Source organism: Cryptomeria japonica, chromosome 6, assembly GCF_030272615.1.
Source record: "Cryptomeria japonica chromosome 6, Sugi_1.0, whole genome shotgun sequence".
NCBI lineage: Eukaryota > Viridiplantae > Streptophyta > Pinopsida > Cupressales > Cupressaceae > Cryptomeria > Cryptomeria japonica.
The window spans coordinates 30,965,410-30,991,326 of NC_081410.1; the positions used below are offsets into that span (position 1 = coordinate 30,965,410).

At 39.7% G+C, this 25,917-nt stretch overlaps 1 protein-coding gene across 1 annotated transcript; it reads left to right on the plus strand.

The window, feature by feature from the left end:
* Window positions 1–13,111: 13,111 nt before the first annotated feature.
* Window positions 13,112–13,747, plus strand: LOC131876474 (uncharacterized). The gene has a single exon (XM_059221887.1). The coding sequence runs from the start codon at window positions 13,112–13,114 to the stop codon at window positions 13,745–13,747; it is 636 nt and encodes a 211-aa protein (XP_059077870.1).
* The last annotated feature ends 12,170 nt before the right edge of the window (window positions 13,748–25,917 follow it).

Below are 25,917 nucleotides of genomic sequence, written 5' to 3' on the forward strand. Positions count from 1 at the left end.
TGGCCTATCTTCGTGTCTCTAATATTTGTGATATTTTATGCCACTGTAGATGGTGGAAAGACCAGATGATGATCTTGTTTTTTGAACTTCATTGTTTTCTTTCCTCGAGATAGTTCTAACATCTGAAAATAGCTTGAACTACATCAGGGTTTAAAAAGGTCCTCCAGCATTAGTGGAAAAACATCTTTAGTATTTATTAATAATTATTCAACATCAAAACAATTCTTACTTAGAAAATTTTCTAAGTTTTGAGTGTAAATCGGGCCTATAGGCCCGATCTACACATTTTGCAATCTTAGGCATATTCACTAACTTAGATGCAAATCAGGTCTATGGACCCGATTTGCACTTAAAAGTGAAAAGGGATGAAAAACATGTAAATCAAGTCCATAGGCCTGATATGCATCTTGGAAGGTCAAACAAATTGTGATGTAGGTTGTGTCTATGAACCCAATTTACATCGAAAGGGAAGATCAGAACAATTGGTATGGTTTGGGTCTATGAACCCGAACAACACCAATGGAAAAGGTATTTGGTGAAGTTTAGGTCTGTAGGCCCGAACAACACCAACATTCAAGAAAAAGCATGGTGATATGGTGTAGGTCTGATTGACAGACCCAAACTACACCCAACCATAACATTTGAATGTGTAGTTTAGGTTGGTCAGACCGAACTACACGCCATTTGAATGTGTTTGAAGATAAGACTAGTGTGTATCGGGTCAATGGACCCGAAGAACACCAATGAAAGCAAAGAAAGTGTGGTTCGGGTTTGTCAACCTGATCCACACCAGTTGGTAATTGGTAATGCAAAATGGTGAATGTTGTAGGTCAGGCCTGTCGACTTAATACTACACCAAAGTCCTGAAAAATGTGTAGTATTGAGCTTGCAGGCCCTAACTACACCGAACGAAAACAAAAATGCAAAGCCAAGAAAAGGTAAATCTGAGGGAATGGACTCAAACCATACCAGCATTGTGGTGTGATTCAGAGCCATGAGCTTGGATCACCAAGGGAAGATTGAAACAAAAAGATAAGAACAAAGGATTCCCAAGGCCACGGGCCCGATTTCATTAAAAACCCTAAGCTTAAAACGACAACAAAAAAATGTAAAGAGAAAGAAAAAAATGCAACATACCTAAAAAGACGGCTTAGATCAAGATGAAAAATCAAGAACTCGATGAACTTTGCCTTAAAAACCAAAAGAACAAGGTAAAACTGAAATCCAGAGCTATAAAAATAGATTCAAAGGGACAAAATGAGTCCTATTATAACTCGAATTGGAAATCATAAATGCACTAAGGCATGGGTATTAGAGAGGTGCAAATAGGGTCTATGAACCCAATTTGTACTCAAATGTGATTTTCGAGTTCATAAACCCAATTTGCACCTAAATGACAATCTAAGTGTTGTGTTGGGTTTAAGGTTCGACAGTACATTCAAAAGACCCAAAAATAAACTAACTCTAGAAATGATCCCAAAGACAAATTAAATGCTTGGAATTGAAATGAGCTTAGAGCTTATGGTCCACAATTTTGGACAAAAATTGTGTTGATTATCCCAAATTTTTGGTCAACTGAAATTGGGATAACATGGTGTAAGCTTCCCTTAATATTTAAAGGTTCTTATCTCAAAAGTAATATACAAGATTTGCATCAAATTCTCCATATTATATGACTGGGCACGTTGATTCATTTGGCATCAAATGAGGAGGAAATTTTCTCATTTTCATTACAAACTTGCAATTAAAGTTAACAACTATTTCATTTGTTCATCTCCTTATGGCAATCAACTCATGGATTACAAACTTAGTACTAACTATTTGTTCACGCTACACTATGAAAGCTCTCATAAAATCATCCTATGAGACTATGCCACCATTTTATAAGATCCTATATATTTCTTTAGTACTCTCCTCTAGTGTCTCCATAAAGAGTTTCATTATGATATCTTTATTCTCAATTTCATTAGTGACATTGATAGTGTTTGAGGTGATATTCCCAATAACAACATTGTTGCCTTATAATTTTGACACTTTTCTTCTAATCTCATTTGATATCAAAGTAGTATAGTTCAAAATGCCATAGCATTAGAGGGATTAGATTTCCACAGTCCATGGTAATTGATATTTTTTGCTTCTGGATTTAACTGTGTATAAATTATTTGCAAAAAATCTCTACAAAGTTGAATCCAAAAAAAAAAAGATATGAGATGCCATATAATTACAACTATATATGTCTTTTTGGTCTTGATGGTTACCCAATTAGTTCAAACCTATCAGTTGGTGTTTGGAGGGGAACTCTTACATTTTGTCTTATATTTTGCTACTAGTGGTGTTTAATTAGGAACTTGTTGAACCAATTGTGTGTCTTGAATTTAGAAATGATAGGAACTTCTATGGTTTGATTTAATTATTAAACACCTTGGGTATTTTGGGCTTGAATAGTTTCATTTAAGCTAGGAGCTCACACTACCATTTTCTAATTTGGTAAAGTAAATCTATTTGCTATTTTTCTCTTTCCCTTAAGTTGTCATCTAAATGTGTTAATTCATCGATACCATGAAATTTCATTCCTTATTCAATTTATTCCATATGTGCTATATTAAGCTAAGCGGGACATTGGCCAATAAGATGTGTTTCCATATTTTGGTTTCTTATGCGAAAATGTTACATAAGGTCATCTTAATATATATCCCTATTTCTTCTACCAATAAGGAAATCATTCCCGTATATCTCATATTTAGGCCCATACACTATCCTTTGTGTTCTAACCTTGTTATTAGTTGAATCGCCAAAAGTATATAGATACCAATTTCTTAAGTTGATGAGTGCACTTTCTCTATCTAATGTACCTAATAATTTTGTATCTTGTGAATTTGGAATAGGTGACTTACTAGATTTTTTCTCTTCAGGTGGCTTGTTGTCACCTAACATTAACTAAAACATCTTCTTTCTCTTGTTGATCTCTCGATCTCCTTCTGCTTTCTATTTTTTATTATCTGAGTTGCAAGCTAGTCATCTGTCTGACCTTAAAAATAGTCACTTCTCTCTAATTAGAAGAGAGTTTTTAATGTTATTAAATTATTTTGAATATAAATAGAGTAATTTGTCTTCCTAATTGTTCCAAAATAGTATTTCAACTTGAAATTAGTCAACCATCATGATATTTAAAATATGCATTGAATTAACTCTTATTGACAATGAGTGTGCATAGAGTTGGCTTCGATGTGGGGGATCTGGTTTTCTTCTACTATGATTGTTCCATGCTCCGTTTGCTGGTCTTTTTTCGTGTTGACATTGTTTGGTGTGGTGAGGTAGTAGGACCTATCTCTAGGAACTACTTGGGCGTAGGTGCTAAGGCCCACGCAGGATGTGTTTGGACAACCTTTCTTGTTTTCTTTTAGTGGGTGTTGACTGGGAGGTTCCAACATGAGGTGTTGTCTTGGTCTCTCCTTGTTGTGTGCTTCTTTGCCAGGTTGCGATGTGGTGTGGGCGTGGTGTCGTGGGTGAGTGGTGGTTGGGTGGGGCTAGTGGGGGTGCCCACCCTTACCCTCATTTTTGGGGGGTTTTGCTCTGCATGCAAGGCTTGAGTTCTCAAATGGCCATGGATCGAGGAGATTCATCTTGTGCTTCTTCGGATTTGGACTTCCACGTGGCAATTAGTTTGAAGTCTCCTAATAAAAACACTATGGGGTTTGATAACAATCTTTTCGTTTCAAATGAAGGAAATGAGGATGTTGGCTTGTTGGGTGGTGCTCGAATCACGAAGATCAATGGGTGTTTGGAGAAGTGTAAAGAGAGGCCAAAATTGGCAATTCTACTAGAAATGATTACTGAGGATGTGCAGTATTAGTTGAAGCATTATTTGTATTGCAATTTTTTGGGGTATAAGGATCTCATTACAATTCTTGGAGTCTTGGGCCCAACAAAATTGGGCGTCGAAGGGTGAGATGGAGATTATGGTGTTAGGTAATAATTAATTTATGGTCACTTTCAATTACCTGGCGAATCAGAATAGGGTCTTTGAAGGGGGCCCTTACTTTCATAACCAAGTTGGTATTGTAGCGTCGTAAATTGTACGCACTTGCTAGGGTGCTACAATTTCACACCTACTTTAGCACCCGCCTTGGTGCATTTTACATTTTGCATTGCATTTATCCTTTAGCACTTAATTAACCAAATTAATTAGGTCTAAGGTCCTATTTCATCGTCCTCTACATCATAAAGTTGGGCCCTTTCGTTAAAGTGTGCCCTTTTCATTTTATTCCTCCTATACATCATTCAATCAAAAACCCTAATTAAGTCCTATTTTGAACTTGGGGGCTTGGTTTCGAGGGTCAAAACATCTCGAAATCACCTGTAACTTCGGGATTCTCTTTAAAATCATCATATCCGACGGCCCTGAAAATTTGATGAAAATTTGTCGGGACCGTGGCGCCCGGAGTGCACATGGTCCCGGACATTTTTCCCAAAATTTTAGGAGCACAATCCAATCATAAAATAAAGTTTAACCCCAAGAAATTGGTGGGAAATTCAATCTCTAGGTCGGCCAAAAGACGAAATTACAACCTAGGGTTTCATACATAAGAGCTCTCTTTCTTCATTGGAAGGGATCCGATTTTTGTTTTCAAGAACCTCATATGCAGCGAAAAGAGCAGATCTTTGAAGACTTCAACAACATTCAACATCCCTCTATCAAGCATTTATCAATTTCATTCATCCGTTTAGGGCTTGGAAGACATTGAAGAACAATAGGAGATTACCGACTGAAGATTGGCTTGTACCTCTCCCTTGGGGTTGGGTATGATTTCATGTTGTTTTCATGTCTTTGCATAAGCTTCAATATATCCTTTATTCATGCTTTAGATCACTTTACATCTTGATTTAGAGCATTTACATCGTCATTTACCAGCAATTAGGGTTTACTTTCTAGGTTGCTCTAGTTTGCTTGCTTGCATTTTAGGATCTTGCACACACACAAGGTCTGCACACACAATACATTTTACAATACAACTTGTCTATTCGTGGAGGTGGGAATCACTAAAGTGGGGGTTTGACTAAGGCAAAACCCTATATAGCCACCCACACCCTTTTTCAGATATAAGTGCAGGTTTTGGGACTCGGACGACGCCGCAGGTTATAGATCCGGGAAAAGTAGGTCTAGACAGCATTCCACACCAAATTGCAGAGCAAAAGACCTGGATAGGGGCATGGGGTGCCCTGGTCCTACCAGGATAGGGGCGCTGGGCACCTTGGTCCTCCTGACAGACAGCATTTTCGACAGTTTCCAGAGTGCAAGATAGCAGTTTCAGGTGCAGTTTCTGGCACAGTATCAGGATAGTGGCGCCCGCGCCCCCGTCCTAAACATTTTCAATTAGATTTTGACTCCGGGTACGCATCTGCATTCTTGTTTTATCCTTGTGTTTACAGTTGTTCATTGTTTAATCTCAATTCTGCAATCTTGTTATTAGTTTATACATGCATTTTGGGATTAGGACTTGAATCTGCATCATTTTATTTTTCAATTTCAACAGAGGAATAGAAATCCTAATAGGTAGCCCATGGCTCTCTCTTTCACAAAAAGAAGTAGCCAATTGTGTGATACCTCTAGGCTCTTTCATATTCTGTAATGTGTGTCAAAAGGTAGGATTAGGGCATGTTAACCTAGTCTCGCTTTTTCCCCTACACATTTTGGTGAACCCGACGTGAATCTATCATTGCTTTTTCTTGCATTGCATTTGTTAGATCTAGATCTAGATTTAGTGTGTTTTCATTTCATTTTCATTAAAAAAGAAAAAAAAAAAAAAGAGAGAGTGTGTTTCTTTGCATTTTGTTTTTAAATTTTATGCAACCTTTATTTCAGAATGTCAGATTTTTATTTGCAAAATGTTCATGCTTATGATGATTATTATGAGTATAGCCAAGATGAATTAGATGAATCTTTAGATGAGTTTTTGAACCCTAAAGATGCCAAACCTTCATTTTACCAAAAACTCATAAACCTTGTTACTATGCCATTTAGGTGTGATGAGAAAGATAAGTCGAATGGTTCCTCTCAAGGGTACATTCCTATCAACTCTTCCACTAGATCTAGTAACATGGTTGTTTTCAATAATCCCCTCTATGAGGAGATGTCTCCTTTTGAATCAAAAGATAAACCCTTTAATCGATATGATCATGCTTTGGTGGATGATGCTCTTGATGACTTTGTGGCTTTATCGAAATCTTTAAACAAGAACAAAACTTCTAAATTGGTTAACATGATAAACTTGAATGAGCATAATAAACCTCTATTTGAAGTCCAAGGTGCTTATCCTTCTCCCACCTTTCAAGTTCCTAAATCACCTCTCCTTACTGTCCAAGGAGGGTATGATCATGATTCCTTTTGTACTCCGAATAAACCAATCATCACCGTGCAAGGAAGAAAACCTATAAGTCCTTATAGTTATGCCAAGCAATTAACTAGAGAGAGTTATCATGCGGTTGCCCATACTTATCACACCAGAAATAATAGGCAGCCTAATCCTCCTCCTGTTATTCTAGTTTCTCTTCCTAATCCTCAACCAATTCTTCCACAAGCTCCCCGTATTTTGCAAGTTATGGGTAAGGAATATGATCTCATAGAACAACTTAAAGCTACCCCTGCTAAGATATCCCTCTGGGATTTGATTCAAACTTCTTCCGCTCATCATGGAATGTTACAAGATGCCTTGAAAGATTTGAATGTTCCTCCACCGAATGCATCTAGTAATATAGCATCTCTGGTTAACTCTGTGATGAATCCTAAAGCTCAAATTGTGTTTACCCAAGATGAGTTGCCTACTAGTGAAATTCAACATCAATATGATCCCTTGATGATTGTGGTTATCATGAAAGACACTGCTATAAGACGAACACTAGTAGATAATGGCTCTGGCCTTAATGTGTGTAGCATTAATCTATTGCATAAAATGAATGTGGATACATCCCTCATTGAGCCTGACTCTCGTCCCTTTCGAGGCTTTGACAATGTGGCTAAAACTTCATTAGGAATTATCACCTTACCTCTCACAGTGGGACCTGTTACTTTGCCTACTCCTATCCATGTTATGTCGGGAAATTTAACATACAACTTGTTATTAGGGAGACCTTGGATTCACAGTATGCAAGTTGTCCCCTCTACATTGCATAGACAAGTTAAATTTATTTATAACAATAAGACATATACCTTGATAGGTGATACTAATTTCCAAGCTTGTCTACAAACATCTACTTCCAAAGGGGGTTCTTCTAAGCCATCCTCGTCTAGTGATGACTCTTTAAACAAGATACCTATCGATGAATCCTCACTCTCTGATGATCAAAATTCTTTGGATGAGTCTGGAGCTCCTGAAGAAGATTCTTCTCGACTTGAATCTACACATAAGAAGGATTTTGATCCTGAGAAGGTTCTCGCAGAAGACGATTGGGGATCTCTTGATTTCAATCCCACCTTTGTAGGTGAATATAAGGTTCCTTCTAGAGAGCTTAAAGTTGAAAAGAAGGAAGAAGCTAAAAATCAGTCAATCTTACCTGAACCTATGAGTAATAATTTTGTGGCCGCTTCTCAAACTTCTTCTCCTCACACCTCTAATTCTGAAGAGTTTGATTCTTTGTCTTATGAAAAACCACCTTCTCTTTCTAAAATGGCTAATCGTTATGGTCGTGGTTTTCGCATTTTTGATAAGCATGGGTATCATGGAAATGGTTGTGGCACTCACGAACAAGGGATAAAGGTTCCTCTAGAGAATAATTTTCACAATTATGCCTTTGGACTTGGCTATAATCCCTGCAAACGCACTAAAGCTTCTAAAAGACCATGCATTAGTGTTAATGCTATTTCTACATCTCTATCAATGCAACACCCCAAGTATATTGATGGGGATCCTTCGTGTGCCTATGCTTTGGATGTCTTCCCTACCGATGATGCTTTGGCTGAATTCTTGGGAGCCTATGACACTCTTCCTCGTTATCATCACAATAGGGGACTCCCTTATTGTTTGAACACTGAAGCCTATTTTGGAAAAGAGATCGATAATGATGAGATTGTGAAAGAATTCCCTCAGTTAAAGGATACTCCTCAGCAAAGTAATCTTCTTATAAGTGACACCATTGATGTTAAGATGGATCCTTGCAATAAAGAAAAAGTCATTAAAATTGGAAAATGTTTGGATGAAGAGGAACAAAAACAATGTGAAGATTTATTGCACGAATTCCCTGAGATCTTTGCTTGGACATACTCTGACATGCCTGGTATAGATCCTAAGATTGTCACTCATAATGTTGTCTTAGTTCCTGATGCCAAGCCCATGAAACAAAAGATTCGAAAAATGAATCCTAAGGTGGCTCTGCTTGTTAAGGCTGAGATTGAAAAATTATTTGAGGCTGGATTTATTCGCCCTATTGACTATTCCCCATGGATTTCAAATATTGTCACTGTGGCTAAACCAGATAATAAAATAAGAATGTGTACCGATTTTTGAGATTTAAATAGGGCTTCTTTAAAAGATGATTTCCCTCTTCCAAACATTGACATGATAGTTGATTCTACGGCAGGACATGCCTTGTTATCCTTCATGGATGGTTTTTTAGGATACAATCAAATTTTCATTAACCCTCAAGATCAATTCAAAACCGCTTTCACCACTCCTTGGGGTATGTTTTGTTGGATAATGATGCCTTTTGGACTTAAAAATGCCGGTGCAACTTATCAACGAGCGATGACCCTTATCTTTCTTGATTACATGCATAAGATTTTAGAGGATTATGTTGATGATATTTTAGCCAAATCCATTCTTCGCATAGATCATATTAAAATCCTTCGTCAAATCTTTGAAAGAATTCATAAATATCACATGCGCTTGAATCCCTGAAAATGTGTTTTCGGTGTGGATAGTGGAAAACTATTAGGATTCATAGTTTCGCATCGTGGGATTGAGGTGGACACTAAGAAAATAGATGCTATTGTCAACATGCCACCTCCTAGAAATGTGTCTCAACTTAAAAGCTTACAAGGAAAGATTCAAGCTATTCGTAGGTTCGTATCTCAACTTGTGGATCGTACCTTTCCTTTTACTCAACTTCTCAAAAAGAATATTACTTTTCAATGGAACGAAGATTGTCAGCAAGCATTTGAAGATTTAAAAGTGTATTTGGCTAGTCCTCCTATTCTTCAACCTGCCGAACCTTCTAAACCCTTCCCTCTGTATACAGCTGCTTCCTCTCATGCTCTCGCAGCATTGTTGGCACAACATGATAAAGATGGTAAGGAATGTCTAGTTTATTGCATAAGTCAAACATCGTATGCTAACCCTAATATCTCTCGCCAAGTCCTGATTAGGACCATGGTGCCCTGTCAGGGACCATGGCGCCCTGAGGGGACCATGGAGCCCCACAGGGACCATGGCGCCCTGAAGGGACCATGGTGCCCCACAGGGACCATGGTGCCCTGGGTGGGACCCAGGGTCAGATTCCAGGGCCCGCAAACAATCACAGAAAGTCAAAATGCAGAAAATCAAAAGTCAACGTTCAGTCAACTCACCTCATCCAGTGGCTCGTTGTCGATCACGGCCTGTCACAGGATCTCAATCCTCGTGGGATGCTCCGGTCGTCGTGAAGGCATGATGATGGCTATGTGGGCTCCGCTGCAGTGAACAGTATTCCGAAATCAACAAAGTGACAAATGCAAATGTCACTTTCAAGGTATATACTTTCATTCCTTTACCTTTACTTTCAAAACCCTAATTTTCCTCTATCACTCATTTCATCATAACTTGAGTTTGGGAGATGTGATTTTTGAGCCATTCGTTGCGTAGGAATCATATTTTCATTCCCCTACTCTCGGGATGTTCCAAAAAGTGCTCTGATGAAGCCTATTCAATGAACATCCCTCATCAATACTCTCTTACATAATTTGTCGTAAGTAAACATGCTACCCTGTTTCACCTCCCTAATAAGCAAGTCGAAACAGGGGGGGGCATATAGCTACTCACAAATTTCATCACTTTCCTTAGTAAGCATTAGGTGATTTTGTGATCTGACGTGTGTTTTGTAGGGTGTGGTTCCTAACTATGTACTACAGATACCGCTGGGGGCTTCATTCGACAACTTATGGATATATCCTTTTTCAAATGATGTTTACTTTTCTATACTTTAGCTTGCATATGCACGTAGTACTCATATGACCGCTAAAGTGGGGGCTAAATGTAGCGTCGTAAATTGTACGCACTTGCTAGGGTGGTACAATTTCACACCTAGTTTAGCACCCGCCTTGGTGCATTTTACATTTTGCATTGCATTTCTCCTTTAGCACTTAACCAAATTAATTAGGTCTAAGGTCCTATTTCATCGTCCTCTACATCATAAAGTTGGGCCCTTTCGTTAAAGTGTGCCATTTTCATTTTATTCCTCCTATACATCATTCAATCAAAAACCCTAATTAAGTCCTATTTTGAACTTGGGGGCTTGGTTTCGGGGGTGAAAACATCTTGAAATCACCTATAACTTTGGGATTCTCTCTAAAATCATCATATCCGACGGCCCTGAAAATTTGGTGAAAAGTTGTCGGGACCGTGGCGCCCGGAGTGCACATGGTCCCGGACATTTTTCCCGAAATTTTAGGAGCACAATCCAATCATAAAATAAAGTTTAACCCCAAGAAATTGGCGGGAAATTCAATCTGTAGGTCGGCCAAAAGATGAAATTATGACCTAGGGTTTCATACATAAGAGCTCTCTTTCTTCATTGGAAGGGATCTGATTTTTGTTTTCAGGAACCTCATATGCAGCGAAAAGAGCAGATCTTTGAAGACTTCAACAACATTCAACATCCCTCTATCAAGCATTTATCAATTTCATTCATCCGTTTAGGGCTTGGAAGACATTGAAGAACAATAGGAGATTACCGACACCTCTCCCTTGGGGTTGGGTACGATTTCATGTTGTTTTCATGTCTTTGCATAAGCTTCAATATATCCTTTATTCATGCTTTAGATCACTTTGCATCTTGATTTAAAGCATTTACATCGTCATTTACAAGTAATTAGGGTTTACTTTCTAGGTTGCTCTAGTTTGCTTGCTTGCATTTTAGGATCTTGCACACACACAAGGTCTGCACACACAATACATTTTACAATACAACTTGGCTATTCGTGGAGGTGGGAATCACCGAAGTAGGGGTTTGACTAAGGCAAAACCCTATATAGCCGTCCACACCCTTTTTCAGATATAAGTGCAGGTTTCGGGACTCAGACGACGCCGCAGGTTAGAGATCCGGGAAAAGTAGGTCGAGACAGCATTCCACACCAAATTGCAGAGCAAAAGACCTGGACAGGGGCGTGGGGCGCCCTGGTCCTGCCAGGACAGGGGCGCTGGGTGCCCTGGTCCCTGGGATAGAGGCGCTGGGCACCTTGGTCCTCCTGACAGACAGCATTTTTGATAGTTTCTAGAGTGCAAGATAGCAGTTTCAGGTGCAGTTTCCGACACAGTATCAGGACAATGGCACCCGCGCCCCCGTCCCGAACATTCTCAATCAGATTTTGACTCCGGGTATGCATCTGCATTCTTATTTTATCCTTGTGTTTACAGCTGTTCATTGTTTAATCTCAATTCTGCAATCTTGTTATTAGTTTATACATGCATTTTGGGATTAGGACTTGAATCTGCATCATTTTATTTTTCAATTTCAACAAAGGAATAGAAATCCTAATAGGTAGCCCGTGGCTCTCTCTTTCACAAAAAGAAGTAGCCAATTGTGTGATACCTCTAGGCTCTTTCGTATTCCGTAATGTGTGTCAAAAGGTAGGATTAGGGCATGTTAACCTAGTCTCGCTTTTTCCCCTAGACAGGTATGTTCATCAAACCTTGGCATGCGAGTTTCAACCCATGTGAGGAGCTACCGAACCGTGTCGTAGTTTGGGTTCATTTTCTGTGATTTCCAGTAGAATGTTGTCAGCAAAATGTTTTGCACTTCCTTGCATCATTGTTTGGCAAGCCAACTGGCTCCTCAACTCAAACTTTAGGCGAAAAGGTAATGACTTTTGCATGAATTTGTGTTGAAATTGGTTTGAGTAAACCTATACTAGATGTTGTGGAAATGCATGTGGGTTCATGTTCATCGGTACAACCTTTGGACTATGAGACTCTTCCCTTCCATTATCATTTATGTCATGAATACGAGCACTTACAGTGTAGATACCCTAGATCTAAGCATGTGGATGCTCAACCCTCTATGCCTACTTGCAACTAACTTAGGGTGGATAAGAGGAAGGGTCCTACTTCGGGTGAAGTGGTTGACTCCAAGGTTTTTATTCCTGTCAAACCTCACAACAAGAATAGGGGTCAAAAGAGGACCTTCAAGGAGCGACATGATGAAGATACTTTCAATAAATTTGAAGTTCTGGATGTTCTAAGTTAGTAGGAGGTGAATCTTGGTCTAATGAGTTTGGATCAGGGTGTTGGTGGTTCAATTTAGGAAGGCCCCAATTCTAGGGTTCCTTCAGCCCCTCAAGTGGATGCAACTTTGCACATGGACAGAGACCTACAAATGGCGGCTCAGGAGGATGAGATTCTTACTACTAAAGTTTTGATGGGGGAGGGTGAATCTCCTCTCCCCTTGTGGAAATCAGGTGTAGAAGTAGGTAAATACAGTAAATTGTCTCCTCAGTTGGGCATTATGTAGAAAGACTTTAAGAAAGGGGGGGCAAATAAGGCTTCTAAACTCGACAAGAAGAAAGATTTGGAGAAGATTAAATTGACAGGGAAGACTTTGGCGGAGTCAAGGTCTATCAAGACTTTGGATTCACATTTCTCGACTCCCTTAAAATGATTGTTCTCTCATGGAATGCTAGGGGCTTGAACAATGGCCCTCGACAAAAATTTGATCAGGATTTGATTAGATGTCACTCTCCTAATGTGCTTTTCTGCAGGAGACCAAGTTATCTATTGAAAGTATGATTGGTTTAGTTCCTAAGATATGGATAAATGGTGACTGTTAGTGTATTGGTGCTATGGGGTCCTCTAGGGGTGTGACTTGCTTATGGAACCCTCAAAATATTTGCCCCTAGTGGTGGGTGTCTTTTAAGTCCTCTATCTCCATGGTGGCTTCCCTTTTTGCGGCAAGAGAATTGGTTCTTCTTACCAATGTGTATGTGCCTATTGAGCTACATGGAAAGCAACTCATGTGGTCCAATATCTGCTTAGTCCATAATATGGTTCCTTATTACCCTTGGATTATTGTGGGTGATTTCAATGCTATTATTGAGCTTGCTAAGAAACGGGGTGGCACGACAAGGCTAGAACCCTCTGCGATGCTGCTTCAAGATAACATTTATGTGTTGAATCTTGTTGATATCAAGCCCATCAATGGGAAATTTACATGGAATAATAGGAGAGTGGGGGATAGTTGTATAGCTAAAATACTGGATCATTTCTTGGTTTCTTGCTTTTGGGTTGGCGGTATGTGGTCTTCTTGTTCTAAGATTTTGAATTGGAGGGGTTTAGACCATTCGTCTATTAAGCTCTCTATTTCTTCTACTCGGATACCACAGACTCCTCCCTTCAAGTTTCAACTTATGTGGCCACGTGATCTTGATCTTCACGACTATGTTGCTCAATGGTGGCAGTATGGTAGACCTTCTCATGGTACTGCAATGTATGTTTTTGCTAAGCTTCTTCAATTCGTTAAGTATCAGCTTAAGCGATGGAATCGGTTATGCTTCAAAATTTCATGAGAAGTTTGTTGCACAGGCTAAATTGGATAGCATCACGAGGTCAATCAGAGAGGGAGGGGCGATAGAGGAAATTTTGCAGGAAGAGTCCAAGCCCTTGAAAGCTTTAGAAGAATGGGAGATGCGAGAAGAAGTCTTTTGGAAATAGAAAGCTCATGTTAAGTGGATCAAGAGGGTGATAGGAACATGACTTTGTTCTTCAATTTTGTGAAGGCTAGGAGTCATGGTATCTCTATTCCACTTTTGATCAATGATTGGGGATAAACTCTCTCTTATTTTCATGATATGTCTATGGAAGGTGTGCAATATTTTGCTTCTTTATTCAGAGAGGATTCACAAGGGAATTCTGTAGGATTTTGCCAAGATCAAGGGCACAATGAAAAGCATAAAAAGAGAGACAATAGAATGATAAGAACAAACTGTATTCTCATCAATATGCAAATGATCAACTGGATTAACCAATACAATGAATATAGGCCTGCTTATATAGGCAAGGCCATATGGATGTACAAGCACACAATTATGACATGTGGCTCAATGAGAAACAAGGGTAGGTAAGAAATACTAGGGGTAGGTAGGAGAAATAATATAATATTCCACAAGAGGTGGATGACCCACCGAATGTGGAGTGTAATGGCAAAATAAGACCACAAAAGGTGGAATTTCTCCTACAAGCTCTATCCCTATGTGCACACTTCCCTAAGTGTCTCAAATCCAAACTACGAAGAGATGCATTATCCTAAGTTAACTTAAGTAAAGTGTAATAATATCCAAAATGAATATTTATTTACACCAACACCCCCCCTTAAGTGCAACTTAGGGGAATGAAGACTCAAGTCAACAATGCTAGATGGATCCCGGCTACTAGGCCATGATAGGTACCCATGGACAATATGCAAATGCAAGAAAAACTATGCAATGCAATCTCTCATAAACAAAGAAAGGGAGAAAACCCAGTGGGAAAAAACTCCCCCCCAAAAGAGAGATGAAAGTACAAAAGACTCTCAAAGAAGAAGGACAAAACCTCAAAGAGGAAAAAGTCCCCCCCATAAGAGAGGAAGGAGAAGTCAGCTGACCCCCCCTAATGACACATCCCGCACCCCCAAGAGAGCTCGCAACTACTGGAACTTGCTCTCGGTGAAAGGTTTGGTGAATATGTCAGCAACCTGCTCCATTGTAGGACAATACTACAAATCAATGACCTGCTCTTGAATGAGCTCTCAGATATAGTGCATATGAATCTTGATGTGTTTGGTCCGCTGGTGCTAGACCGGGTTCTTTGAGATTGCAATAGCACTCTGATTGTCGCAATGTAGAACTGTCGGTCGTGGAGTGGTGAATCCAAACTCTATGAGAATCTACTGGAGCCAAATGGTCTCAGTTGTTGCATTAACAACACCTCGATACTCAGCGTTAGTCGAAGAGAGAGAAATAGCATGTTGCTTCTTGCTTTGCCAACAAATGGGGCCCGAACCAAGGTGAAAACTGTAATCGGAAGTAGACTTACGATCATCAAGATCGCCAGCCCAATAAAAGTCTGTGTAACCAACCAAGCAAAGTCCTATGCCTGCTACATAGTGAATCCCATAGTGATGTGTACCCTGGATGTAATGAAGGATGCGTTTGGTGGCTTTCCAATGAAGCTCATGTGGTTCCTGCATGAAGCGGGAAACCATGCCAACTACAAATGAAATATCAGGGTGTGTATGGGTCAAGTAGATGAGACTACCCACAAGCTAACGATACAAAGTGGCATCAACTAGTGGAGAAGAACACTGAGCCTCAGGGTTGACTCCTGAAAGAAAGGGAGTCGGGGCAAGCTTACAATCGGCCATATGAAAGCGTGCAAGTAGATCAAGAGCATACTTGGGCTACGATAGTGTAATCCCGGAAGGTGATTGTGAAATCTCTATCCCGAGAAAGTAGTGCAAAAGACCCAAGTCAGTCATAGCAAATATGTCATGCAAAGCAGATTTGACCTTGCTAATGATGGATGTAGTACTCCCTGTAATGATCAAGTCATCAACATAGAGCACAAGTATCAAGTGAGAGTCATCCTACCGCAAAATGTAGACATTCGGATCGGAATGACACCTGGTGAACCCTGCAGAGAGAAGAAAGGAATCCATCTTGGCGTACCAAGCCCTAGGGGCCTGCTTAAGGCCATAGAGAGATTTCCTTAGTCTGCAAACCAAGGAAGTATCCTAGATGAAACCCTGTGGCTGCTCCATATAAATCTCCTCATCAAGATCACCATGAAGAAAAGCACTCTTCACATCCATCTGAAGTACAGCCCAACCATGAGCTACAGCAATAGCAAGTGTCAAACGAATGGAGTTCATCTTGGCTATGGGTGCAAAGGTCTCAGTATAGTCAACACCTGCAACCTGAGAGAAACCTTTCGCAACAAGTCGAGCCTTATACTTATCCACACTACCATCCGCTGCAAACTTCGTCCGATAGATCCACTTACATCAAACCATATTTCTCCCCTTAGGGAGATGGACTAAATCCCATGTGTTGTTCCTCATCAAGGAACTATACTCTTCCTCCATAGCTTGGTCCCACTCAGGAACCCCTGATGCTTCCCTAAATGTCTGTGGATTAGAAGCAGTAGAAATGAATGCATGTGGTAGATCTTGATGCTATGATCGATTTCTCAGTGTATTTGAAGGATCTCCAACAAGAGAACCCGTTGACTCAAGTGTCTGTCAAGCCCAACGAGGTCTAGGTGGAGGTGGAGAACGAGGCTCCTCAACTGCAAGTGGACCCTGCGGAGGTGTAACCCTGCGAGTCAGAGTTGAAGTAGTCTCATCATCTGAATCACTAACATCACTATCCACAATGGAGGAAGGTGGAGGAGGTAGAGAGGCTAAGCTAGGAGAGCTTTCCTCAAAGTGAACACTCCTCTCAATGAACACCTCACGTGTCTCAGGATCCATCAATCTATATGCCTTAACACCCTCAGGATATCCAACAAATATGCAAGGCTGACTTTGAGGTTCCAATGCCTTGCATTTCTGCGGAGGTATGCGAGCCCATGTTGGACACCCAAAGACTCTGAAATGTCTCACAATCGGTTTCCTACCAGCCCAAGCCTCAAAAGGAGCAATACCTTGCAAAGCTTTGTGAGGAACCCGATTCTAGATGTGTGTGGCACAACTGATAGCCTCTGCCCAAAAGGTGGGATCAAGAGAAGGTGCATGTATCATACAACTAGCCATTTCTTTGAGAGTTCGATTCTTGCACTCTGCAACTCCGTTCTGCTGTGGAGTGTATGCAACAGAATGCTGAAGATCAATCCCCTCAAATGTACAAAAATTGTCAAGTCTTTTGTCCACATATTCCCTTCCATTATCTGTGCGAAGAATCTTGACCACTTTCCCGGAATGCTTCTCCACACGAGTCTTGAAGTCCTAAAATCTGTCAAATACTTCACTCTTATGAATGAGGAAGTAGACCCAAGTGAAGTGGGAGTAGTCATCAATGAAGGTGAGGACATAGCGGGCCTTACTAAATGAAGGTGTTGGAAATGGACCTGCTACATCGCTGTGAACAAGTTGAAGAACTTCCAAAGCTCTCCAAGCTTTCCCTTTATCAAACTTTTCCTCGGGATGCTTGCCCATGGAACAACCTGAACATACACCCTTTGAAAAACTGATTCGAGGTAGACCTGTGACCATGTCTTTAGTGTTGAGCTACTGAAGATAGCGGTAGTTGAGGTGACCAAACCGCTCATGCCATAGCTTACTTTCTGAATTTGAATGAGTAAACAAGGCCCTAGAAGGTGAACTTGGCACAAAGTGGGAGAATGAATAAAGCCTTGAGTTGTCATTGATTTGTCCCACTGCTACCAAGGCATCATCATCAAGTTCCTTTACCACAATTGAATCTGGTGTAAACTCAACCTTTTTCCCATTTCCATAGTGAGCGATTTGGTAGATAGAGAGAAGGTTGGTAGACAAGTTAGGAACATAGAGAACATTCTCAAATGTTCCATCATCCATGTCAACTGAACCTTTCCCTTCAACCTCTACTTGTGTATCATCTCCTATGTAAATGTGAGGTACTTTAGATGGCTCCAATGAAGAAAGCTGCTCCTTTGTAGAACCCATGTGATATGAAGCACCCGAGTCAAGTATCCATTGCTATGAAGAACTTGTTGTAGCCACAAATGCTTGCCCTTTTCCCTTAGAATGTGAGGAAGAGGAAGGAGATGAATCCTTCTTTGTGTAGGCGGATGGCAAGTTGATGTTGTTTTTCTTAAGAAGATTAGTCAACTCATCAACTTGCTTTGTGTGGCATCGATGCTCATCATGACCATACTTCTTGCAATATGCACAAGTTGGTTTATCCTTCTTAGGTGGTGTCCCCTTCTTGGAAGAGGATGAAAAATCACCTTGTGATGGAGAGGATGATTGTCCTTTTTCCTGTTGTGGCTTAGACTTGGATTGCTTCTTCTTCTTGTTGGAATCTTTGCCTTGACTTCCTTGATTCACTTGATTATCCACCAAAGCCTTCGACTTTGAAGACTTGAGAAGTCCCATGTTCAACAACTTAGATTGTTCCAATATCAACATTTATGTGAAAGCATCAAATAAAGGCATAACATAGGAACTCCCCACTATTAAATGATGAGTTTGGAGCTAGACACAAATGCTGCATATTCTGGTGCAAGCTTGTCCAACAAGTTGAATATCAACTGAGCATCCTTTTTGTCAATTCCATAATCCTTAAGCTTTGCTCTTAGCTCATTTGCTTTGGTGACATAATCTTGGATTGTATCAAAACTCTTGGGATCCAAGTTGGTGAACTCATTGTCAATCTTATAACCTTTGATTTTAGACCATACAATTTCTGAAACATATCCCAAGCATCTTTGATTATAGTACACTTTTCAATATGAAAGATGAGATCATCTGATACATACTTGCGCAAAGTTCCAAGAGCCATGCAATTCTTAGTGAGCCATTCTAATTGAGCATTAGGATCAGCCTTAGGATTAGGTGGTGCTGCTATTGTTCCATCTATGTAATGCGTGAGACCCTTTTCCATTAATTTACTCCATACTTTAATTTTCCATGATGCATAATTATGTGGAGTTAAGGGTGGAAATTTATGAGGACTCATTGCAACAAAAATGAAAGAGCACAAAGAGAAGCACAATCACACAAGACACCCCCCCAAATTCACTCAATCAAAGAACCCCCCCAAAAGTGATTTGGCACTTTATACTTAGTGCATATACAATGGGCCACTTGCAAAAAATGGCAAAGTGGGCTTCTGATTACAATTTTACAACTACCTCAATAAGGCCAAAAGAGACTCAAACTAATAATGCAAGAGATCTAAACTAAGATCCAAGCACTTTACAAGTACCTAATAGGCCAAATAAGACCAATATCTGAAAGTACAACTTCCACTTAAAATATCTGAAATCTGATCATATATTATGAAATTAGATGAAAAAACATGCATGTAAAAAAAAATGGTACTTGAAAAGGAGGTCGTATGAGCTCAAACGAGGCCTTTGAAGTTGCAGAATTGAGGATTGGACAGGTACAACTGAGAGAATCCAAAAATTCCAAAAAACCTATGCACCAAAATCATAAAATAACCACACCACTACGAAGATCACAAAATTTTAGCCCATTTCAAAAAAAATTGCACCAAAAAACAAGCAAAAATGAGCAAGATATGGCCTTTCAAAGTTGAACTGCAAAACTGAAAAGCTCAATGAAGAGGGGGTCAAAAAATTTCAAAAGTCTGCTGATGTGGCACTGACGTCAAAAAATTAGGGGCTTAAATTTGACGCTTGTATGATTGTCACAAAAACTTCATCTCCCCCTGCGTGGCATCCGTACCGTACGGATAGGCTGATTTGACACTGTGTGACTGGGCAATGAGCTGGCGTACGGATGTTGATCGCGGGCCAGTGGCTGGCTGCCATGTGGCAGACATGGGTCCACCGGTTTAAAGGACTACCGGAGAGGAGGAGGAGCCGGCGGTGGGGTCGGGGCCCGGAGCCAGAGAGTGGAGAAAGCTGTTGTCGATGGGAGGCTCCGGCAAAAAGGGAGTCTAGGGAGATCTGGGCGCCGGCTGACAAGTTGCAGAATGCCGGAGCAGCGGGAGGACCAAGTGGCGGATGGAGTACGGGGTCGGCAGCGGTGATACGGTCGACGACAACAAACCTGCAGAGTACAGAGGTCACGGGGGGGGGTCTGCGTACCCCCCAAAATACCTTTTTTTTTTTGAAAATTTACCACATTTTTTTTGTTTTCGGAAAATAATTTTTTTACAAAAAAATTTTGAAATCCATACAATAATAGCCAAAATGGGCAAAAATATTTTCTCACCAAAATAGGTCGACTTTATAGTCAAAATTCATGGAAACGGCCTCTCGGATTCAACCGTGATGTCCAAATTGTTGTACGACACCCCCCAAAAATGAAGATCCCCAAATCCAAAAATTGAAGCCTCCAAAATGTCTCCAAAAGACTAATCAATGAAGCCCTATAGGCTCTGATACCATGTAGGATTTTGCCAAGATCAAGGGCACAATGAAAAGCATACAAAGAGAGACAATAGAATGATAAGAACAAACTGTATTCTCATCAATATGCAAATGATCAACTGGATTAACCAATACAATGAATATAGGCCTGCTTATATAGGCAAGGCCATATGGATGTACAAGCACACAATTATGACATGTGGCTCAATGAGAAACAAGGGTAGGTAAGAAATACTAGGGGTAGGTAGGAGAAATAATATAATATTCCACAAGAGGTGGATGACCCACCGAATGTGGAGTGTAACAGCAAAATAAGACCACAAAAGGTGGAATTTCTCCTACAAGCTCTATCCCTATGTGCACACTTCCCTAAGTGTCTCAAATCCAAACTACGAAGAGATGCCTTACCCTAAGTTAACTTAGGTAAAGTGTAATAATATCCAAAATGAATATTTATTTACACCAACAAATTCAACTGAGGAAGATCTGGTCCCCTCTTGCATCATGTCTTTGGTTTCTCCGAAAATGAGGGATCAACTTATGGGTGATATTTATCTGGAGGAACTAGAGGGGACTGTGTTTCAGATGAAGAAAGGAAAGGTCCCTTGCCCTGATGGTTTCCTGATTGAATTCTTTCAAGAATTTTGGGACATTATCAAGTTAGACTTATTGGTAGTGGTTCAAGAGTCTCAGAGGAGTAAACAAATGTTGAGGGCCCTTAATTCTACTTTATTTTCTCTTATTCCCAAGTACAAGGGAGTTGATAGGTCAAGCCACTTTTGTCCCATCTCCCTTTGCAATGTTGTTTATAAAATTATCTCTAAGTTGATTGTTAACAGGTTGAAAAAGTGGCTAAAGGTGTCCATTTCTGAGGAGCAAATCACTTTTGTGGCAAGAAGGCAGATTTTTAATGGAGTTGTGATTGTAACGAATACTATACACTCTATGGATATCTCCAAGGAGAAGGCTATGTTTATTAAGCTGGACATGGCCAAAGCTTATGACAGAGTGTGATGGTCCTTCCTATAGAAGATCCTAGCTATTTTTGGTTTTGGAAAGGAGTAGATTCAATGGGTCATGAGTTGTGTTACTTCGGTCTCTTTCTCTATTTTAATTAATGGGGAGCTCTTTGAACTTTTTGGTGCCTCTCATGGGCTAAGGCAAGGAGACCCTCTCTCTCCCTACTTGTTCCTTCTATTTGTTGAAGGTTTGGGATGTTTGAAGAGAAGGCATGTGGATTTGGGCTTTATTCAAGGGTGGAGGTGGGGAGGTGATTTACCCCCTTAGTTTCATTTGCAGTTTGTGGATGACATCGCTTTGATGGGTATGGCTACTAGTTGTGAGGCTATGAACATGTGTAAGGTCCTGGATATTTATTTGATGGCCTCGGGGCAATTGATTAATGAAGACAAGTCTTCGATATTCTTCTTCAACACTTCAAAAGCTATTCAGAGAAGGATTGCTCACATTTTTCATTTTCAGATTGGGACCCTCCCCCTGTCCTATCTTAGGGTTCCTATATTTGTTGGTTGGTTACCTAGGGAATCGTGGCAACTTATTTTGGACAAATTTTCTATGATAGTTACTCATTGAACCCACCGGTGGCTATCCTTTGCTAGCCAAGTTTAGTTTCTTAAATCAGTGGTTCAGGCTTTACTAATCTATAGGTGTATGATTCAAGTTGCCCCATTGGGTTTTGTTAGGGAGTTAGATTCCCTAGCAAGATAATTTTTATGGGTTGGTAGTTTTTTGTTGTCTAAATGGAACTTGGTCAAATGGGATACAGTGTGTTGCCCAAAGCAGTATGATGGTTTGGGGTTACGACATTCGTTGTTGTCTAGTACAATTTTGGCTGCTAAATTATATTGGTGGTGGTGTGTGGGGTGAGATCGAGGTTAGGCTAGGATTCTTTCTAATAAGTACTTCCATGGTATTCCTCTGAAGGAGATCCCTCGCTATCCTTTGGCTGGGAAGGGTTTGACAATTTGGACTACTGTTAAGAAGGGAGCTTCTCTTGTTAAGGATGGCTTATTTTGGATATGTAAAAAAGGGATATAGGTTTAGTTTGGTATGATTCTTGGGATGACCATCCCCCCATTGTCTTCCAATTTCCCCATTTGTGAAAATTGTGCCAGAGATTTTGTGATGCAGGTTGGTTGAGGGTTAGTGACTTTAAGTCTCTCTCTTTCCAGGGATAGATGATTTCTGCTAGGTGGAAGAATCCCAGTGAGTGGCATATAGTGGATATGGAAGAGGAATGTGAGGAGTTGCATAGTATTCTTTCTAGCAGGCATTGTAGTTCTCTCATGGGGATGGATGTCCTTTCGTGGGCTCCCAACTCGAAGGGTTCCTATACTGTTGCTTTTGAATACCAAAGGTTGTTGTCTCAGAGGATCGAGGGGGTGGAAGTTCAGTTGTGGAAGTTTGTGTGGAACAAATTTTATTGGCCAAAGTGTAATTCCTTTATTTGGACTTTGGCTTGGAATAGGTGCTTGCCATGGGATAATATTCAAAAAAGGGGCTTTTGGGGCCCCTCTATGTGTGTTCATTGCGAGCGTGGGGAGGATGATTCTTCTCACCTATTTTTTTGATGCCCCTTTTCTATATAGCTCTAACACTTTTGGTGGGGAGTTTGGAACAACCCCTGTGTTCATGCTCACTCCTTAGTGGACTTTTGGTCTAGCCTTGGCAGACCCCCCTCCTGCAGGATGTTTGGTATGTTAGGCCTATCTTCTTGTTGTGGCAGGTTTGGCTGGAGAGGAATAGGAGGATCTTCAAAGGTGAAAAATTGTAGGTCCAATAGGTGTGGTATATAGTTTTAAGTATGCTTCATGAGACTATTGAAGCTAAGGGGAGGTGGTGCTACCGTTGAAGAAATGAGATGCTAACATGGTGGATAGGTTGGGTTTTCATGGGTTATCGTCGGGTTTTGTGTGGTGTAGGAGAAGGACACATGTGAGGTACAGAGTTCAGAGGATGGGGAGACCGTAGCCCCCTTCCGACTGACACATTGAAGATTAACACAAATGGTTCTTCCAAGGGCAATCCAGGGCCTACTGGAATTGGTGGTGTTGGTCAGGATTCTCATGGTCCAGTGGTGGTCCTCTTTTCTATCCATAAGGGTGAATAGACTACCAACCTCATGGAAGGTTTTGCGATCCTTCATGCTTTGGAGCAGACCTATGTTCAAGGGTGGTGCAGGATTATATGTGAGTTGGATTCTCAAGTTTTGATTGATTTGATTAATAAAAAAAAGGTGTCAGGCGTTAGTTGGCAGTTGGCGGTGCTGGTGTAGCATATTTTGTAGATTGGCTCCTTGCTGGAGATGGTGTATTTTGTCCATATTCCAAGGGAGTGGAATAGGGTTGCAGACTGTTTGGCCAAATAGGCCTCTAGGCATTTGGACATATGGAAATTTGTTGAGTGGAATCAAATCCCTCATGAGCTTTGTTTGGATTTGGAGAGGGTTCTTGTGGAGGACAAGGTTGATGGGGGCACTAGTTGATAGTGTCATTTTGTTTGGTGGATCTTGTTGTGTTTCTTTGGACTCTAGCCCTTTGTTTGGTTGCAATGCTTTCTTCCGATTAATAAACTTTTTACCCTTTTTATTTAAAAAAAAAAAGGATATTTGTGCATAGAGTTGTAGGTTCCAAATCACTAAAGCCAAACATCCCCTTTAGTGCTAAGAGTGTCATTTTGCTTCTTTTTCTTATGAGTCTGGTCACAACACCACTATCCCCTTTAGTGGAGGGTCATTTAAGTTATCTATGTTAATTTACTTTTTTTTTTTAAATATAATAATTATTTATATTTATTTGTAACTATTTTAATTATGAAGTACATAAAGTCTACTAACTTATATTATGTACTAAAACATGTTTGAATTGTCTAAAATTTTACTTATTATAAGCCATAATTTAGAATTCAAAGTTAAAAAACAAATGGAAAACAAAAGCTTCCTATTCTAAACTATAACAAGCCTCAAATAGAGCATGCAAATGGAATAAAAAAAATGAAACAAATAAAAGTTACCATAAAACTCCATCGCAAAGTATGTTTTTCTCCAAGTGAATTGAGATGTGAATGTACTTTGCATGAAACAAAGCTTGTCATCCTTTGTGAGGAACTCGTTATTGGTTTGTTTGACAACTAGTTGTGAATTTGTAAAGCCTTGTAAATGTTCCATTGTATTTCTAGTTTTAGATCACATACTAATACCTCATATCTTGCTATGTTGTATAACAAGGGAAGCCAATGTGGAGTGCTTTTGGGATGAAATCACCTCAAGGGGTGATCAAAAGGATTTCAATATCTTAGTCATGTGAGGTAAAGGATCCATGAAAGTATAATGTACATGGATTTAATTTATCAATGTGATAAATTCATCTAGAAATTATGTGATCAAAGGATGATGTCTTTGTATGAATTGAGATGTGAATGCTCTTTGTATGAAACAAAGATTGTCATCCTTTGTGAGGATCTCATCATTTATTTATTCAGCAACTACTTGTGAATAGCCAAAGCCTTGTATATTTTGGTGTTTCATTGTATTTATACTTTTAGATCAAATATGAATACCTCATATCTTGCTATGTTCTTTATACAAGGGAAGCAAATGTAGAATTATTTTGGGATGATATCATCTTAAGGGATGATGAAAAGAGTGCCAACATCTTAGCCATGTGAGGTAAAGGATCCTTATAAGTATAATATCCATGGCTTTAATTTTTCAATGTGATGAATTCATTTGGAAATTATATGACAAAAGGATGATGGTCTAGAATTAGACCCTCTACTAAGTAATTTGTAATGATTTACCCTTTAATTACCTTCTAATTTACATACTCGGTATGAAATTCACTAAAGTGCATGACCCACTTTGTTATTTTTCCATTGAGGTTTTCTTTGGATAGTAGATATTTCAAAGGCTTAGTTGTCGAAATGAGATGGGTAGTAGCATCAAGCACATAATGTTAGAGCCTCAATAAGGCAAAACTGCTAAAAGGAAATATTTCTCTGTGGAGGAACAATTGAGCTCACATCCCATTAATGTCATACAAAAGTAATAGATGATATTATCTAATTTAGGTAATTATTGTGATGCACTAAGAAGGAGCCTAATGCATGTTGTGTAACTAAGATACGGAGCAACAAAGGCCTAACTAGTGTAGGTCTACTAGAATTGGTAAATTAGAAAGGCATTTTATGATTAATTCAAATGCTACTTGGCATTACCATTCTCATTTACCATTGACATTATTTTTAAGTAGACATGAAAAATGATGAAACTTATCTACTAACTGGGAAATTTATCAACCGATAACTTGGAGTTTTCCTTGTAAACTATGTAGTTTTGTGACATTCCTATGAGGTTGCATATTTTTGTTACAAATTTTACCTTATTTGGATCTACTTGAATGCCATGTCTAAGAAGAATATAAACCTTAGGAGATTTCCTAATATGACTCCAAAGACACATTTTTGGGGATTTATTCTAACCTTATATTTTTAGTCTCTAGAAGATACACCACAGGATAGGATGTCATCCATATAATCCTCAACAATATCATGTAGCATATTGTGGAATATAACAACCAAGCCTTTCTAATACATAGTGTCAATATTTTTTATGCCAAAAAATATGAATCTTTTGTAGAAT

Bases quoted from the DNA above. Each gene is read 5' to 3' on its own strand.
- LOC131876474 (XM_059221887.1), top strand. From the start codon at position 13,112: ATGGTGGCTTCCCTTTTTGCGGCAAGAGAATTGGTTCTTCTTACCAAT.